The sequence below is a fragment of the Salminus brasiliensis genome, chromosome 14 (assembly GCF_030463535.1).
Source record: "Salminus brasiliensis chromosome 14, fSalBra1.hap2, whole genome shotgun sequence".
In the NCBI taxonomy this organism is placed as follows: domain Eukaryota; kingdom Metazoa; phylum Chordata; class Actinopteri; order Characiformes; family Bryconidae; genus Salminus; species Salminus brasiliensis.
In genome coordinates this window covers 3,706,106-3,725,364 of record NC_132891.1, presented here as the reverse complement: position 1 = coordinate 3,725,364, position 19,259 = coordinate 3,706,106, and the positions used below count along the sequence as shown (strand labels likewise).

The 19,259-nt window shown below is 42.0% G+C and overlaps 1 protein-coding gene across 1 annotated transcript in view; it reads left to right on the top strand.

Annotated features, from left to right (window-relative positions):
* Positions 1-19,037, top strand: part of slc9a8 (solute carrier family 9 member 8) — a 51,848-nt gene extending 32,811 nt beyond the window's left edge. The window contains exons 9-16 of the mRNA XM_072697209.1: positions 6,524-6,662; positions 7,590-7,695; positions 10,026-10,142; positions 12,331-12,413; positions 12,634-12,745; positions 13,084-13,304; positions 16,368-16,514; positions 17,704-19,037. Coding sequence (XP_072553310.1) covers positions 6,524-6,662; positions 7,590-7,695; positions 10,026-10,142; positions 12,331-12,413; positions 12,634-12,745; positions 13,084-13,304; positions 16,368-16,514; positions 17,704-17,817 — 1,039 coding nt within the window. The 3' untranslated portion in view covers positions 17,818-19,037. The remainder of the gene's footprint in view (positions 1-6,523; positions 6,663-7,589; positions 7,696-10,025; positions 10,143-12,330; positions 12,414-12,633; positions 12,746-13,083; positions 13,305-16,367; positions 16,515-17,703) is intronic.
* The last annotated feature ends 222 nt before the right edge of the window (positions 19,038-19,259 follow it).

The window sequence follows — 19,259 nt, the reverse complement described above, 5'->3', positions numbered from 1 at the left end:
GAAACATTAATTACCAAAAGCTAAACTAAACATATAAGTTTTCAGCTTAGATTTAAAGATTGAGACTGTGTCTGAGTCCCGAACATTATCTGGAAGGTTATTCCAGAGCTGGGGGGCTTTATAGGAAAAGGCTCTTCCCCCTGCTGAGGTTTTCTGAATTTTGGGAACGCGTAAGAGGCCAGCACCCTGAGATCTAAGTAGTCTTGATGGTTCGTAATATACTATAAGATCCTGCAGGTACTCAGGAGCGAGGCCATGTAGGGCTTTATATGTTAATAAAAGAATTTTGTATTCAATACGGAATTTAACTGGGAGCCAATGAAGTGCTGATAGAACTGGACTGATATGGTCAAATTTTCTAGTTTTAGTAAGGACCCTGGCTGCAGCATTTTGCACCAGCTGAAGTTTATTGAGGTTCCTGCTGGAACAACCTGACAGTAGTGCATTACAGTAATCTAGCCTTGAGGTAATAAAAGCATGTACTAGCTTTTCTGCGTCTTGTAGTGATAAGGAGTTTCTTAGTTTGGAGATGTTCCTAAGCTGCATAAAGGCTGTTCTACTAATATTAGCTATATGTTGCTCAAATGATAAATCTGAGTCGAATGTGACGCCAAGATTTTTAGCTGCTAAACCAGGAATGATGGGAGAATCAGCCAAGTCTAGCATTAAGTCTGATAGTTTATTTCTAGAGTCTTTTGGACCTAAAAGGAGAACTTCGGTTTTGTCACTGTTAAGGAGAAGGAAGTTATGTGACATCCAGAGTTTTATATCCTTTACACAGTCCTCCATTTTCTGTAATCTAAATTTATCGTCAGGTTTGGCTGATATATAGAGCTGTGTGTCATCTGCATAGAAGTGGAAATTAACGCCATGTCTGCTTATAACTGAGCCCAGTGGTAACATGTATAATGTAAATAATAGTGGTCCTAAAATTGAGCCTTGCGGAACTCCATATCTTACTTCTGCGTAGTTTGAAGATAAATCATTTATCTTTACAAATTGGAAGCGTCCCGTTAGATATGATTGGAACCATGATAGGGCTGTCCCTGTGATTCCAACCATTTTCTCTAATCTTTCTTGTAATATAGAATGATCTATTGTATCAAAGGCTGCACTAAGGTCTAGTAGGACTAATAAAGATACGTAGCCTTGATCAGAGGCAAGAAGGAGATCATTCGTAATCTTCACTAGGGCTGTCTCTGTGCTGTGATTGAGTCTAAATCCAGACTGGAATTTCTCATATGTCATTTTTACTCAGGTATAAGCAGAGTTGTTGGGCCACAGCTTTTTCTAATATCTTAGATACGAATGTTAAGTTTGAGATGGGTCTATAATTAGATAATACGCTAGGATCAAGATTTGGTTTTTTGATTAAAGGTTTTATAACTGCTATTTTAAGGGTTTGGGGTACATGCCCAAGGCTAAGGGATGAATTTACAATTGTTAAAAGAGGTCTGATTATAATTGGGAGAATTTCTTTTAGCAATTTAGAGGGAATCGGGTCGAGTGTACATGTTGTACAATTAGCTGAGGATATAATTTTTTCTAGTTCAGGCTGTGGAAGTGGGTAGAAGGCTTCCAGCCTTTGTTCTACAACTAAGTTTTGTTCTAAGGCAACTACATCGGGTGACGGCCATGTTTGATTTAATAAGCAGGGTTGGATTTGTTGTCTAATATTTTCTATTTTATTATTAAAATAGTCCATAAAAACATGACTAGTTAAAGATGTTGGGATCTGGGGTTGAGTATCTGCCTGGCTTTTAGTAAGTTTAGAGATCTCATTAAAAAGAACTCTGGGATTGTTTTTGTTTTTCTCGATCAGCGAGGCCAGATACGCTGAGCGAGCTTTAATGAGTGCCTTTCTATATTGACTAAGGCCGTCCTTCCACGCAGAGTGGAACACCTCTAGTTTGGTCGTCCGCCATTTACGCTCTAGTTTCCGCACGTTTGTTTTAAGGTACGAATTTGATCACTGTACCACGGTGCGAGCCTTTTTTGCCTCATCATTTTATTTTTGAACGGTGCTACTTTGTCTAAGGTTGATCGGAGGGTATTCTCTAGATCGTTTGTTAATTTGACGAGCTCCGTTTGGTCTGACGGAGTGTAAGCTAAGGTCGATAGGGGTGGGAGATTTTTAGTAAACTGTACAGCTGTCATTGGTGTTATTGTGCGTTTTAGGCAGTGTTGGGGAAAAGAATTTACATTTTGCCTTAGATGTAGCTCAAAGGAGATTAGATAATGGTCTGATATTACTGAGCTCTGAGGTAGAATATTTAGCTGATCAATGCTAACACCCAGGGTCAGGACTAAATCTAGGGTATGATTACAGTAATGTGTGGGTCCAGTTAGGTTTTGTATAATGCCAACAGAATCTAAAATTGATACAAACGCCTTTGTTAATGGATCGTCTGCTTTTTCAAAGTGAATATTAAAATCTCCTACTATTATAACTTTGTCACTGCACACTGCCAAGTCTGCAGAAAAATTACTGAATTTTAAAAATTCAGAGTAGGGCCCTGGAGGCCTATAAATATTAATCAGTGAGAAGTCAGCTGGTAAAATTTAGACCTCCCCTCCTAGATCTTCCTCCATCAGCTGTGAGTGGTGTTATTATTGAACAGTGGAAGAGTTTAGGAGGAACAGCTCACAGAGAGCAGCTCAGCCACCGAGTGTCTGTCAGACCACGTAAAGTTACAGAGCGGGGTCAGGGCCGAGTGCTGAGCTCAGAGCAGAGTGCAGAAAAGCCTCCAACTGACTCAGTAACTGCAGCAGAGCTCCAGACCTGCTGCTGCTGGTAGAGCTTAGAGCAAAGGGGGACCAGCTCCATATTAATAATGCCTATGGGTTTAAAACGGGATGCCATGGAAGCTCCTGTAGGTGTAATGTGTAGATGTCCCAATACTTTTGTCCATATACTGTATTGAACTGCTCGCACCAATTTTTAGACTTCTGCTTTGCAAAGTGTGCTAAATCAGCTATGAGGGTAGCATAGCTGAGAATGAGGACGTTGAAGTCCATTGAAGTCCACTACTAACTGTCCCTTTCTTCTCTTTTAGCGCGAGTGGACGCTTGTGTAACATGGGTGATGCATGCCTGAGTGGTGACTCAAGCCTCTGCTTAAAATAAAAGCTGGTGAAACCGAGCCTGTGAGTGTGGAAAAGGGAAAGGAAGTATTGCTACAACTTCCTTTTTAACGTTAGCTCTAACATGACCCAATGTAATGCTGCACTTTGATCTTTTTTGATCTTGACTTTTAGTCTCGTCCACTTCCACTCCTATTCCTGCTTGGTGAAATCACCAGCGTCGACTTCAGGGCCACTCACCTGGAGATGTTCTGACCAATTTGTCTAAAACATCACAGTTTGGTTCTTTGGTTCAGATTTTTAGCCTTACCTGTTTACTTTATATTGAAAAAAGTATTTGGACACCTGCTCATTCAATGTTTCTTCTGAAATCAAGGGTATTGAAAACACTTGAACCTGCTTTTGTTGGAGTAACTGTCTCTTTGCTTCGCATTGCTGTGAGGATTTGACATCCCCAACTCATCCCAGAAGTACTGGATGAAGCTCCACCACAGTTCTTCCACTGCTCCACAGCTCAATGCTGGGGGGCTTTATACCCCCCTCTAGCCCACACCTGGCATTAGACAGCATGCTGCCAATAGGGTCATTTTGTTTATCTGCTCCAGGTAGTCCTATTCTATTGGCAGTACTTTTTTCTCTACAGGGACTAGACAAGCTGTGTGAGTGTGTTTGTGTGCATTTGCACATGCATGTCAGCAATGAAAAGGTGCGACATAAGGTAGCTGAATGCAGTCATTCGAAGGGGTGTCCACAAACTTTTGGACACGTAGTGTGTAATAACCCTGGCCTAGTTTGACGTTCTGAAGGAATTACTCCCAGAAATAGCCGCTCTCTGCCTTCTGGATGCTTCCAGCCGTGGGCCGGTCAGCAAGGGCAGGGAGGCGGCATTAGGGATATGGATTTGGAGTGAGGTGGCCTGACCAATCCTGAGCTTGCTTAGCTACTCTGGCCAGATGAGGACTATATATATGTTTATAATCTGATCGGTTTTCCCTTTAGCTGGCAGCCGCAGGCTTTACTGTGTGCGGTTCTGACGGAGGAACCTGTGCCGAGGCTCCTGATCCCACTTTTAGAGTAGAGTAGAACCGTGTAGAAGGGTATTCTGTTCTCATATGAGGATCTGCAGAATAGAATGAAGGGTAGATTAAGGCTGATGCTCTTAGATGTACATTAACCTGTATGTGCTAAACCTCTTAACCATGTCCAAGTTCTAGATAGTGATTAGTCCTGTTATGCAGCCGGACAGTCCAGACACCTGAGAATATGAAGCCGAAAACCGAGTGTGTGAGTGTGTGAGTGTGTGAGTGTGTGAGTGTGTGAGTGTGTGTGAGTAGAGTTACAGTGTGTCAAATAACAGGTGGATGATGTCACTGCTGGATAAACAAGTTTAGCATGAGTCAGTCGTTTCTCTCCTCTCATCTCCTCTCCCCTTTATCCTCTTCTCATCTCTTCTCCTTTCATTCTCCTGATTTCTCTTCTCCTCTCTTCTCCTCTTCTCTCCTCTTCTATTTACTCTTCTCATTTCTTCTCTTTTCTCTTCTCCTCTTTTCTCCTCTTCTCTGTTCTCGTTTCTTCTCTCTTCGCCTCTTTTCTTCTCTTCTCCTCTTTTCTCTTCACTCTTCTCATTCCTCTTTCTTCTTCTCTTCTCCTCTTCTCTCCTCTTCTATTTACTCTTCTCATTTCTTCTCTTTTCTCCTCTTCTCTGTTCTCGTTTCTTCTCTCTTCTCCCGTTTTTTCTTCTCTCTTCTTCTTTTCTTAATTCGTCTCTCTCCTCTCTCTCCTCTCATCTCTGATGTTCTCTCTCCTCCTCTCCTCTCTCCTGTGTTATAACCACTCTTCACTGTTAGTCACTGAGGCAAAGTGTAAGACTTTTAACATAGACAAACAGGCACACACTCCATTATCATCACCACCATCATCACCATCACCACCATCATCACCACCATCACCGCCACCATCACTGCCATCATCACCACCATCAATACCACCACCACCATCACCGCCACCATCACCGCCACCATCACCGCCACCATCACCGCCACCATCACCGCCACCATCATCACCACCATCACTACCATCATCACCATCACCATTTTTTGCATTTTGCATTTTATGGCATTTAGCAGACGCTCTTATCCAGAGCGACTTACAAGGTTACTGGTATTACAGGGGTGGGTCAGTGTAGTGTTAGGAGTCCTGCCCAAGGACTCTTATTGGTGCTTGGGCAGGACTCCTAACACTACCCTGACCCACCTCTGTAATACCATTACCACCATCATCACCATCATCACCATCACCGCCATCACCAATACCACCATCATCACCATCACCAATACCACCATCACCACCATCACTACCATCATCACCACTACCATCATCACCAGGGCAGTGGTGGCTCAGCGGTTAGAGCGCCGGGATATCGATAACAGGGTTGTGGGTTCGATTCCCGGGCTCGGCAAGCTGCCACTGTTGGGCGCTTGAGCAAGGCCCTTTACCCTCTCTGCTCCCCGGGCGCTGGAGTTGGCTGCCCACCGCTCTGGGTGTGTGTGTGTACTCACTGCCCCTAACACATGTGTGTGTGTGAGTGTGTGTTCACTACCAGATGGGTTAAATGCGGAGGACACATTTCACAGTGACAAATACGTGCACCTTTACCTTTACCTTTTTACCACTACCATCACCACCACCATCACTACCATCATCCCCACCATCGTCACCACCACCACCATCACTACCATCATCACCACTACCATCACCACCATCACCACCATCATCATCACCACCACCACTACCACCACTATCATCACTACCATCATCACCATCACCACCACCGCCAATCATAAGCATGTCCCGCTGTATAATCTTCCTTTATACACGTCACTCTCTGTAATTCATGAATTCTGAGTATATTTATATTATTGTGTTAATTTATGAATATGTTACTGTCACATTTTTAAAAACCTTCTCCATTATTGTTGTTTTTACTATTTGACATGAAGTAAATCTGGCAAAGACTTCAGTAGGAGGTGTTTCAGTGACGTTCTGTTTCTGAAGTATAAATATGTTTAAATTTCATTTCATTTTTTATCTGATTATTGTGGCCTGCTGTCTTTGTCTTTGTGATCAGTGTCGGATGGGGGGTTGGCTTTCTGACTGTGAGGGGAAAACACAGCTAAATAATTGAGACATGTATCTGCGAACACATGGAGGAAGTGGAGGACTCTGCCAGGCCAGCATATGCCCATATGCTCCGAGCAGGGCAGGGCTAAAACTGCTATCCTCTGAAACACAGCGCTAGCGCCCCCCAGAGACCTGCGAGAGCTTCCTTTCTTTGTTTGCATGGTTCTGGTTGGATGTGGCCTCAGTATTCTCCATACTCTATAAGCGTCTATACTGCAGCTCTTCTTCGATTTCACCGACCTCTGTTTCTCTATCCTCAGCACGGCAGAGGGCTTTGCTGGCTCAGACGTCTCCACGGTAACCGGCTGGGAAACCTTCCTGCAGGCGTTGGGTTACTTCCTGAAAATGTTTTTTGGATCTGCTGCTCTGGGCACGCTGACGGGCCTCATATCTGCCATTGTATCCTTCTGCTAAGCGTGTGGGGCTGTAGATTTCAGCTGCAGATAATGATAATAGTAAAGATAATAATAATAATAATAATAATAGAATTTAAATAATTAAAAATGAGCCGAAGAACAGTCTGATTGGTTGAGAAGTGTTCTTACTGTGCCGATATTTGTGACAACAGCAGGGCTTTTTGACTCTAATTGAAAGGCAAGTCTGGTCACTCGGCCGCCGGGCAGTTATTTTCAGTCACACAAGACCAGGCTCCTAAAATACTGGAGACTGAAGATCAGATTATTATTATTATTATTTAATCATGAAATATTGTTATTTAAAATCCCTGGAAAAATCGGACACAAAACTCATGGATAATCTGTAGTGTTCGTCTCAATAAAGGGCTGATTGATCGTCTCCCACTCCAGGCCGGAACGCTATCAGTGTAAAATCCTCTACCGCCTCAGTCCACATGCTTCTCTACCTTCAGATCAAGCTTCTGGAGCTCAGATCTCAGCTTGTCCAGAAATGCTTGTGTACAGCTGTCCATGAGGGGGCGCTGAAAGCGTGATTTGTATTTACTGCAGTGGAGTAAAAGTGAGTAGCACTCTCTGATGGAGCACATTTTTAAAGATGACTCTCACTATTCATGTCATCTTAAAGCCTTTTTTAGTGGTGTTGAGGTCTGGACTCTGGGGAGCCAGCAGCTGGTATGGAAGCTAGAGCTGGAGCTGAAGTAGGACGAATTCAGTGTGATTCGATGATGTGCTTAGTGTTGGAGGGCCATTAGATGACGAAAACAGTTGGCTGGGCACTTTTGCATCTGTGTTCACTTTTATAAACTTTGTTAATCTGATTTTGGGAGTTTCCTCCCAGCAGAACTTATACCACGTTATGTGTGGGGGGACTGTATGGTCCGTTTGTTCGGCCTTAACCGAGTCTGCGTAGTGCCTGAAGCATTTTGACCTGAGGAAGACCCCGTCTCTGGAATTTGGCATGATGATCATCTTCGCCTATCTGCCATATGGTCTGTCGGAAGGGATCAAACTCTCCGGTGAGTTTTCTGTTTCAGGCCCCAGAGCTGCATTCTTCCTCACACAATGCCCCAGTGTGTCGCAGGCAGCCGACTGGAGAACAGAAACAAGGGTGTGGCTTCACTGGAACCACACCACCGCAGTCACCACGCTCAACTTGTAAAGTGATCTTCCTCATCCGTGGTCCGGCTGGAGGGAAGGAAGGAAGGAAAATTCCTTTCAGCTGGAGGCTGACTTCTCTGTTGTTGTGTGTGCCGTCCTGTTCATCGCACCCAAACACTGAAAGGGGGCTTAAAGACGGGGTCTTTGGGTTGAGGGTTATTAGAATAACTGAAAGGAGACGTCACAGTTCTCACTGATAAGATCAGAAAAGCCTCGCGAAGAGTGAGAAGAGTGAGGAGTGAGTCGTTACTGCATTGTCTCCTTATGGCAAAGAGAGTCGATTTTTTTAGTGCTCCAGGTTTGAGGTTTAGTAGATGTTATAGAGCTCCAGGTTTAAGATTTAGTAGGTGTGTTTTGGAGCTTTAGGTTTGAGGTTTAATAGATGTTTTAGAGCTCTGGGTTAAAGGTTTAATGGATGTTTCAGAGCTTCAGGTGTAATAGATGTTTTAAAACTCTGGGTTTGAGATTTAGTAGGTGTGTTTTAGAGCTTTAGTCTTGAGGTCTAATAGATGTTTCAGAGCTTTAGGTTTGAGGTTTAATAGATGTTTTAGAGATCCAGGTTTAAGGTTTAGTAGATGCTTAAGAGATCCAGATTTAAGGTTTAGTAGATGTTTTAGAGATCCAGGTTTAAGGTCTAATAGATGTTTCAGAGCTTTAGGTTTGAGGTTTAATAGATGTTTTAGAGATCCAAGTTTAAGGGTTAGTAAATGCTTAAGAGATCCAGATTTAAGGTTTAGTAGATGTTTTAGAGATCCAGGTTTAAGGTTTAGTAGATGTTTTAGAGCTCCAGGTTTAATGTTTAGTAGATGTTTTAGAGCTTTGGGTTTGAGGTTTAATAGATGTTTTAGAGGTCCAGGTTCAAGGTTTATTAGATGTTTTAGAGCTCTGGGTTAAAGGTTTAATGGATGTTTCAGAGTTTCAGGTTTAATAGATGTTTTAAAACTCTGGGTTTGAGATTTAGTAGGTGTGTTTTAGAGCTTTAGTCTTGAGGTCTAATAGATGTTTCAGAGCTTTAGGTTTAAGGTTTAATAGATGTTTTAGAGATCCAGGTTTAAGGTTTAGTAGATGCTTAAGAGATCCAGATTTAAGGTTTAGTAGATGTTTTAGAGATCCGGGTTTAAGGTTTAGTAGATGCTTAAGAGATCCAGATTTAAGGTTTAGTAGATGTTTTAGAGATCTGTGTTTAAGGTTTAGTAGATGTTTTAGAGCTCCAGGTTTAATGTTTAGTATATGTTTTAGAGCTTTGGGTTTGAGGTTTAATAGATGTTTTAGAGCTCCAGGTTTAAGGTTTAATAGATGTTTTAGAGCTCTGGGTTCAAGGTTTAATAGATGTTTTAGAGCTCCAGGTTCAAGGTTTATTAGATGTTTTAGAGCTCCAGGTTTAAGGTTTCATAGATGTTTTAGAGCTCCGGGTTCAAGGTTTAATAGATGTTTTAGAGCTCCAGGTTCAAGGTTTATTAGATGTTGTAGAGCTCCAGGTTTAAGGTTTAATACATGTTTTAGAGCTCCAGGTTAAAGATTTAGTAGATGTGTTTTTCAGCTTTAGGTTTAAGGTTTAATAGATGTTTTAGAGCTCCAGGTTTAGGTTTAATACATGTTTTAGAGCTCCAGGTTAAAGATTTAGTAGATGTGTTTTTCAGCTTTAGGTTTAAGGTTTAATAGATGTTTTAGAGCTCCAGGGTTAGGTTTAGGAGATGTGTTTTAAAGCTTTAGGTTTGAGGTTTAATAGATGTTTTAAAGCTTTAGAATAAAAGTTTAGTAGATGTGTTTTGGAGCTGTGAGCTGAACTCAGTTCTCCACCTCAGATCCGCAGTTTCTTAGAAATAGACGCGTTCTAATGCCACCTACAGGCCATATGGGGACTTGCAGGCTGGACTTTGCTTCTTCATGATCTAGTAATAGGAAGGATTCTCGTCTTCTGTGCTACACAGGCCCCACCCGTGTGTGTGAATGCTTTTACAGTTGGATTTCACATCAGCCTGACTTTCCTAAACTACATTGGTTCACACTTACTTTTTAATTATAGTCCTGTGGTTTTGAAAGGCCTTAATGTCCAGTAATTTGCACTGATCTGATGAGTTTTTTTATTTGTATAATAACATTATGGACTTAATGGGCAGAAGAACTATATTGTGGGCATATAAACAGAAAATACAACACATCTGAATCTGTTTCTCTTACATTTTAGGAATCATGGCCATCCTGTTCTCTGGTATAGTGATGTCCCACTACACTCATCACAATCTGTCTCCAGTCACCCAGATCCTCATGCAGCAGACCCTCCGGACAGTCGCCTTCATGTGTGGTTAGTCCAGCTCACTCTGTAGCACAAACACACCTTCAGGTACCTTTTTTGGACTGGACCTTCATCCTGGTCAGTGTGGTCCAAACCAAAAATAGCAGGCTTCTCGGACCATGGTCGGGTCAGATCATTGATCAGATCATTGGTTGAGTTGATTTTGGACAGTTTGGTCCAATTACAGGAAGTTGAGGCAGGGTATCGTTACCCATTAAACAATAGAAGAAGAAGCGTCAGGGGAACATTTGGACGATTAGATCCGTCAGAGATGACCGAACTGCTGCAGGACGAGCTCGTTCACTCTGTCAATTCGAACCATAGTCTTGAGTTCTGAGCTTGACGTTGGTGCTGCTGGTTTTAGCGAAATTAAAGCAATAGTATGTGTGTTTTAGAGCTCCATGTTTGAGGTTTACTAGATGTTTTAGAATTCCGGGTTTAAGGTTTAGTAGATGTTTTAGAGCTCCGGGTTTAAGGTTTAGTAGATGTTTTAGAGCTCCAGGTTTAAGGGCTAGTATGTGTGTTTTAGAGCTCCGGGTTTAAGGTTTAATAGATGTTTTAGAGCTCCAGGTTTATGGTTTAGTAGATGTTTTAGAGCTCCAGGTTTAAGGTTTAATAGATGTTTTAAAGCTCCAGGTTTAAGGGTTAGTATTTGTGTTTTAGAGCTCCAGGTTTATGGTTTAGTAGATGTTTTAAAGCTCCAGGTTTAAGGGTTAGTATTTGTGTTTTAGAGCTCCAGGTTTAAGGTTTAATAGATGTTTTAGAGCTCCAGGTTTAAGGTTTAGTAGATGTTTTAGAGCTCCAGGTTTAAGGTTTAGTTGATGTTTTAGAGCTCCAGGTTTATGGGACCTGGGGACAGGATGTGGGAATGTCGTGCAGAGCTCTTTACTGCAATGTGAAACCAAAACTAACCAGATCAGATGTTTTCACTATAACAAGAACTTGGACTTCAGGTGTGAAAGAGCCCTTAACCCTCCTGATATGTTCAACTATACAGAACATTGACACTGTTCCCATCCCCCAGATTGACCTGGTGCATGTTTAACCACCCAGAAGTAGTTAAAAAAGACATTTCTCTCCATAAACTTCATCTTTAGCACACTTTATATTCATTTGATCAATATTTAGTGTCAGCAAAATGTTCAGCCCCATGCTTTAATTATGATAATTAGTGGTGTATGTTGAGGATTGTGGTCTCCTTACTGACTCCATACTTCTGTGTTTGGTAGTATCCAAGCTTTGAGAAATCTTTTGGGTCCTAAGCAATACAAACTAGCTAAGGGTATTTTCTGAGTGAACAGTCAAGCTCTTTTGTGAGTCGCTCTGGTGAAGAACGTCTGCTATAGGCCTTCAGTGTCAATGATAATTCACTCATTTTTCACCTAAAGCGAAATTTCTTAGACTTTTATTCTGTACATTAGCAAAAATCTCAACTTTCAACACTTTTAACATTTCTTTTATTTATTCATATTTTATTTAGACTGTTGGGGTTAAGGTGCAGTTGGCCTTAGATGGGCACATGCTTAGTTGCTTTTCCTCTTTTTTCCCCAATTTTTTTGGGTCTCTTTTGGAGTTTGACCCTCACCCTCATCATTTATCAGAATCTGAATAGATTACATGATTATTTTTCACTTTTGTGTTTGAGTGGGTTGTGGGATGGGTTCTTTAACGTGTTCATTAGACTAACTGAACAACAGAAATGCCCCAGAAATATATATATATATATATATATCTCCTGTATTTTTAAACTTTTAACAGACGTTTAAAACGTTGCTCCAAACAAAGTAAATCATCCATAACTCATAAAAATTTTGAGTTTGGTGTAAATTTTAGAAACTACTAAAAATAGTGATTTTACTACTGTTTATTAGTTTTTTTAAATATATATATATAGTTTTTAGTTTATTACCTAAGTTGTGGGCTGTATTAGTTATAGAAACAAATATTGGATCAGATCAGATGGGTGTCAGCCGATAAGAGCATTAACAGCATTCTTTTTAGCAGCACAAACAAAACACACTTAAGAAAACAAAACACACTTAAGAATTGTCCTTTACTTCCTTCACAGATATTTGATATGAAGCCTCTGGCTCATGTCTTTTCATTAGAAATCTAATGTTCTTAAGAAAGTACTCTTTTACTTTCCCTGCTTTGTATGTGAAGTTACAAAGACTCTCTTCCATGATCTTTTCCACAGAAACGTGTGTGTTTGCTTTCCTGGGCCTCTCCATCTTCAGTTTCCCTCACAAGTTCGAGCTCTCCTTCGTCATCTGGTGCATCGTAAGTGACTCGGATCGCTTATTCGGATTTTGGCTGCACCTGCACCTGAGGTTTAGAAAGTGCAGTACAATTAAACACGGCTGAATAGAATCTTTTATTTGATCCTCAGACGAAAATAGACACAATTACAGAGGTCCTTGAATGGAGCCTTGAGGTACCCCAATCAGTTGGTACACCGCACCACTAGACCACACCAATTGCAGCATTCTTTTATCCGCAGGTTCTGGTGCTTCTTGGCCGTGCTGTGAACATCTTCCCCCTGTCCTTTTTACTCAACTTCTTCCGGGACCACAAGATCACCCCCAAAATGATGTTCATCATGTGGTTCAGTGGTAAGAACATCCTGTTTAAGTTTAAAAACCTAAAAATCAAGACTGCATTTGATGTCATGTTTCTCACAGTGGATCAAAAGGCATCTTTGATTTGTTTGGTTCGAATGAAGCTGGTCCGGGTTCATTCAGAAATTGATTTTGACCTCCAGCGTTTTTTACCGGATCTATTTTATTGATCGCCTGCTTCCATGCAGTGGCATTAGTTCATTGTAATTAGTCATATATACACTGAATGGTGTTTAACCCCATTGATTACATTGTTCTGGATGCTTGGCTCGGTGGCACCACATCAAGTCCTGCCTACTCTTCACTCTTCTCTGTTCTTCTACCTTTTCCAGGATTGCGGGGTGCTATCCCCTACGCCCTCAGCCTTCACCTGGGTCTGGAGCCCATCGAGAAGCGGCAGCTGATCGGCACCACCACTATCGTCATCGTCCTCTTCACCATCCTGCTCCTAGGAGGTGGGACCATGCCCCTCATCCGCATCATGGACATTGAGGAGAGCCAATCCCGACGCAAGAACAAGAAGGACGTCAACCTCAGCAAGACAGAGAAGATGGTAAGGGGCTGGAAGAAAAATCGAATCAATTGGAGTGGCTTTCTGTTTCAGGCTGCTTTTAATTAATTAATAAAAATAAAAATTAATAAATACATTTTGATAGAAGTATAGTACTAGTACCTATTAGAACATTTGGTTGGTAGCAGTGATCATATCAGGACCTTTTTTAGTGTATCGAAGTAGATACAGCCAGGTGAGCTCTCCCATTGGTTGGGACTTCACTGGTAGAACTGAAAATGCATAATGTCTCAGATGTGCTGGCCAGCACAGTTAGAAACTGACAGCGTCCTGACTGACCAATCACGGTAGGATTTCCAGTAGGTGAGACCAGTTTGGAAGTGGGACGTTCTGGAAGTTCTAAGTAAGTCACTGACCTCAGAATACTGGCTGGAGTCTTGCTGCCAGTTTGACAGTTTATGGAAAACAGTGGTGGCACCTCTGTGCCAGGACTCTTGACCGAAAGACTATATTTTGAATATTTAAGTCTGTCTAGAATGACCACTGAGCTTAGCTGAGCGCTAACATACTAGTAAAATAGTAGATGCACTTGTAGATATATTATAGATTTATTTATTAATATATATTTGTACTGGTTGGTTGTTTTCTTCTTTTTGACCCAGTTTTGTGGTCTGATCTCAAAGTCTAGGTCTAACAAGTTCTCCATTGGAATATTAGCATTTTTGCATTTGCATTTGCACCCATGACCAAAAATGAGTGAATGCTTGAGGGGCCCACAGAGCATGACGGGGGTTTCGCAATGCTAGCTGATTCTCCATGACTTTAATTCATTATAAATATTATTATTTCAGAGTAAAACACACTACCAGCTAGAACTGACTATTCCAAGGACGAAAAGTATTCTCACAGACTGAGGTATTGTGAGGGAATATAGAAGGAGGGTGGACACCAAAACACAGTCACAGAATGAAACTGCAACAACAAGCACATTTATCACCTGCCTTGAATTCCATTCCTTTGCCCTCACGTAAGAGATTTCTTTCTTTCTCAGAAGTTCAGTCATTTTTATTGCTGGATGACTGTGCTCACCATGCTGTCCGTCAGCCTGAATCTGAGCAAAACTGAGCAATGCAGGAGGATTCCAACAGCCAGAGTCATTGGCGTTTAGGTGACAGTCAAGTTGCGTTTCGCAAAGTCTGTTGAGTCAAAGTCATGTGACTTAGGATCACACCTCTGCTTTGAAACATCTGCTGCTGCCATTAACCGCCTACTTTAGCAGGAAGGGCAGGAAGCCATTTCACTCGCTTGGCCAGCCTTGATGGTCACCTCATGTTTAGGGGGAGTTGATTGCCAAAACTGTGGCAAACGTACGCCACATCTGTCCCTCATGGATAGCCTTTCTTTTGGGTTGTTCATCCCCCCCATCCCCATCCCCATCCCACACATAATAACCCAGTGTTGATGGTTCATCCTCTGAGTTCCTACACAATGAGTGTGTTTACATGCATTTGATAGGTGCACAATCCAATCAAGGTGTTTACATGCACTTGAGAGATCAGATAATGGAAAAGTCTACACGAGTCGGGCAGTAATCAGAGTTCTACTTTGCAACCGGCCCAAACTCACAAAATAAGAGGTCTCTTTCTATACCTTACTCTGATCTAAGAAAATCAGACTGCGCACGCTTGATTTCGTTTGCACTTTTCACTTAAATGCGTGATCAGTGTGAACAGCTGAGATCCGGTTTTACCAGCATGTACATCATTTCTATTCGGCTTCCTGACTGACTGACGATTTCTCACCAAGCTGGTCTGGCTTCAGAACACCTTGAAGAGTTTTGTGGAACCAAAACGTGAAGGGCTATTTACACCGCAGAAGAACACACTATAAGACTGCCAGCTGTGGTTGATCTTCTCCCAGCAAAATAAGACAATGAATAAGCAGGTGTCCCAATACTTTTGTCCATGTGCTGTATTTACATTCAGCTAACCGTGTCTGAACACGTTAAGCTTGTTCTGTTCACATTTGTGTTAAATGCGTCTCTGGCCGCCTCCGAATGTGGTTTGAGTGAGCAGATTTCGATGCACCCTGGGCCCCCAGAACCTCCACCGATCTTTTCACCGATCGAACTCTTCACAGGCTCCAGGAGCGAGGAACCGTTGTTTACAGGAAGTTAAAGGGAAGTGATGGACGTGTTGGTGTGGCTTTTTAGGCGGGAGAGGGAAATCAGATCTGATCTGGTCAGAATGGAGACGCATTTTAATGATAAGTGTGAACAGATCCGAAATAGAATCAAAGTAGATCCAGATACTATCCGGATCCAAAATGCATGTTAATGCCAGGTGTAAAGAGACCCTTACATAACATTACATATTTTTTTTATTCAAGCAACTGTTGAATTCAGCCTCCTCACCAAACCCCTTATGGTGTCCAAGAGCTGGTATCTGCTTCTCCTACTGACCGAGTCCTTCAGGCTGAGACTAAGCCCTACGTAATCCCTCCTTTCCTCATGCCATGCTTCAGTTCTATCCTTTTAATAACTTTCAGAAGAACCTTTGCTCGCCTCTTCCCCCCCCCCACACTCCTCCTCTGGCTGTCAGTCTGGTCTTCTTGTTCCGCGTCTCTTTGATCGAGACTCCTCGGGATTGTTTCCGCAGCTTGCGTCAGGTCCTGTGTGTAGCTGCAGAAGAGCATGGGGTCTCCCCCTCACCCACACCGCTTCCTCTTTCCCTTTCCTTCGAGACCGTGTGCCACCCTCTTTGCTAAAAGAGGCAGTGAGCGGGTTTGAGATAAGCGCGCTGACGCATTTCGGCGTGATGCAACACACTCATCAGTCTTGTTAGGCCCTGTTTAGCCGAGCTGGATCTGCTCAGTCATGTGGAAAGTTGTTGAGTAATTGAGTGGCGAGATTTCGATTTTTAACGCTCAGTAATTACGGCGTTATTCTTCCTGCGGCGGATGAAGGAAGCGACTGCAGTTCAGCGCATTGAGGCATTTGATGTTCTGTAAGCTTCTCAAAAACAACTCAAGAGAAGTTGGACGAGGATCTCTATATCTAGCCATCTATCTCACTCACTCTCTCTCTCTTTCTCTCTCTCCCCCCAGGGAAACACTATAGAGTCAGAGCACTTATCGGAACTCACAGAAGAGGAGTACGAAGCTCAGATTTTCCAGAGGCAGGACCTGAAGGGCTTCCTGTGGCTCGACGCCAAGTACCTGAACCCCTTCTTCACCCGCAGACTGACGCAGGAGGTGAGGAGATCGTCACGTGTACCTCAGTTCCATCCAGAGCCGCCATTTCTCAAACGGACACCTGTATGACCTGCTGTTATCTAGAAGATGCTGCTGCTGCTGCTGAGCGTTTGCCCATTTTTGTAGACAACAGTGTGTCATGCAGTGTCAGTCACTCAAATTATCTGCCACCATTATTATTATCATTATTATCATCATCATCATCATCATCATCATCCTCATTATCCTCATTATCCTCATTATCATTATCATCATCATCATCCTCATTATCCTCAATATCATCATTAACATTTATCTTCATTATCCTCAATATCGTCATTATCATCATCCTCATTATCATTATTATAGTCATTATCATTATTATTCTAATTATCATCCTCATTATCAATATTATCATTATGATCATCATCATCATCCTCATTATCGTCATTATTATTTTCATTATCCTCATTATCATCATTATTATTCTCATCATCCTCATTATCATTATTATAGTCATATTATTATCATTATCCTCATTATCGTCATTATCATCATTATTATTCTCATTCTCATCCTCATTATCATTATTATAGTCATTATTATTATCATCATCCTCATTATCATTATTATCATTATCATCATCATTGTTATTATTATTATTATTATTACCACCATTACCCATCATTACTCTCATTATTCTGACCATCTCTACTATGATTAAATGAGTTATATTAGATTATGATTATATCAGCACACAGAGTCTTATGTGGTGATACAGTGATTTTATTTTCATCAATCAATAATTTATCAATCGTTCCGACCTTCAGTTCAGTCTTAGAGTGTTTTTGTTTGCCACGGTCGCTTTGCCTCACTCACTGACTGGTTTAAAACAGTTTAAAACAACACCCAACAAAAACATCTTACACTTCTGCTGCACCCAACCTGGCCTAGACGCCCCCTAGTGGTTAAAATTTCAGTTCTGCTGCTCTGTAACTCTGTCTCCACTGATGATGAAATAGAGATGATTGCTCTCACTATTACATAGCAGTGGGCGGCAACTGTGTGAATATTGACACTCCCATTGGTTTCCGCGGCGACATGCAAAGCAGAAAAGCCTCTGAATGGCTGAATCAGCCCCGTAGCCCCGTAGCGTGAATCATGACTAGATCACTTTGTTATTGACAATCTCTCTCTCTTTCTCTTTCAGGACCTGCTGCATGGGCGGATCCAGATGAAGACCCTGACCAATAAATGGTATGAAGAGGTCCGACAGGGTCCGTCTGGCTCGGAGGATGAGGAGGACGAGGCAGAGCTCCTCTGAAAAGCGCTGCTCTACATCTGTTCTGTACTGAAGCCGGTACACGGGCTGTACCACTGCCGCACAGGCGTACTCGGCACCCCGTCTCCCACCGGGGCATACCAAAACAAAGAACAGGCCCGACTGTAGACTATTGGAGGGGGGGGCGTTTTTCTGATGTTTTGCACAGAGCTGAGGGGGAAAGTGGAACTGGATTATACGGGAGAGAGGGGGGATGTAAGGGAGAGCCTTTAAAGGGAATATCCTGGAAGAAAAAGCAATAGCAGAAGTCTTGTTTTCGGGGTTCGGGAGGGTTTATAATGCTGTCCTACACCTTTTTCTTTCCACTGAATCACTAACAGGGACACGGCAATGCTGAATGTTGATCTGGGGGATTTTCGGTTCTGTATTTATTAGTTTTCTATATGAATGTATGCGAAGATTAGAACTTTTATATGGTTAAAAATATATGTTAATATATATGTTGCCATTGTGTGATGTGCCAGAGAGGTGACTTTAAGCTAATGCTAATCACGGTAGCCGAGCTGATAATGTATGTACTGGAGGTCTTTGTCGGAGACCGTATGTACGCTAATGAAGAAGAAAGGGTGGTGTTTTACACAGCAGGACTTCTGAGAACTATATCTGAAGGCTGTGTGCATTGGGATGTCATAACACAACATGCATAAGCATTGAAAAATATTTATAAATCATTTAGGAACAGCTTATGCAAGTGATTGCAGGACTATATAAGATGTTTATGGAAGTAAAGGACATTGCATTAAGGTCAGGAGCCTTAAACTGAGCCTTATAACACTGTTATGAAGCAGCATTCTCACTTATTAGAACATATAGGTCCTTAAGTCGCATCACTTGGAAGTAATGCTTCATAACATTGTTATTAGAGATGTCCTGGTCCAGATACCACGAAACACCTTCAGAAGGTCTTGTGACTCGAATGGTCAGATCTGTTGAGGCGGCACAAGGGGGACCTACTTAATATTAATGTAATGGCTGATCGGTGTATGCTTTATAAATACGTTATTAATTCCCTATGCATGTCTTATGAAGGTAGTGGTCAGAGTGTTTGCTGTGTTGGCTGTGAATGTTAAGTCAGTCTCAGCTGATGTTTATTAGACCACCAGCCCTCCCAGTGATCCAGCTGTTCCAGAGGTCCTGCCTTGTGAAATCCTCCTGCACTGTGACTGTGAAAGCAAGCGAATAAAAGTGGGAAGCTGTGTAAATTCTGTTTTCTTTTCTGATTTGAAGATTGAATTTATTTAATGTTTTAATACCTCATATGATGTGGCTGACCCAATTTGCAGCAGGGATCTTCAGGTCCAGTGCTGGAGGCATGTACGGTTTGGTGCTTTCCCTGCTTAAACACATCTACAAAACCTGGCTCAAGGTCAACCAGGGATTTGGGTTTAAGAGATTCTGGTTGTAGAGTTGAAGAATCCTGATGA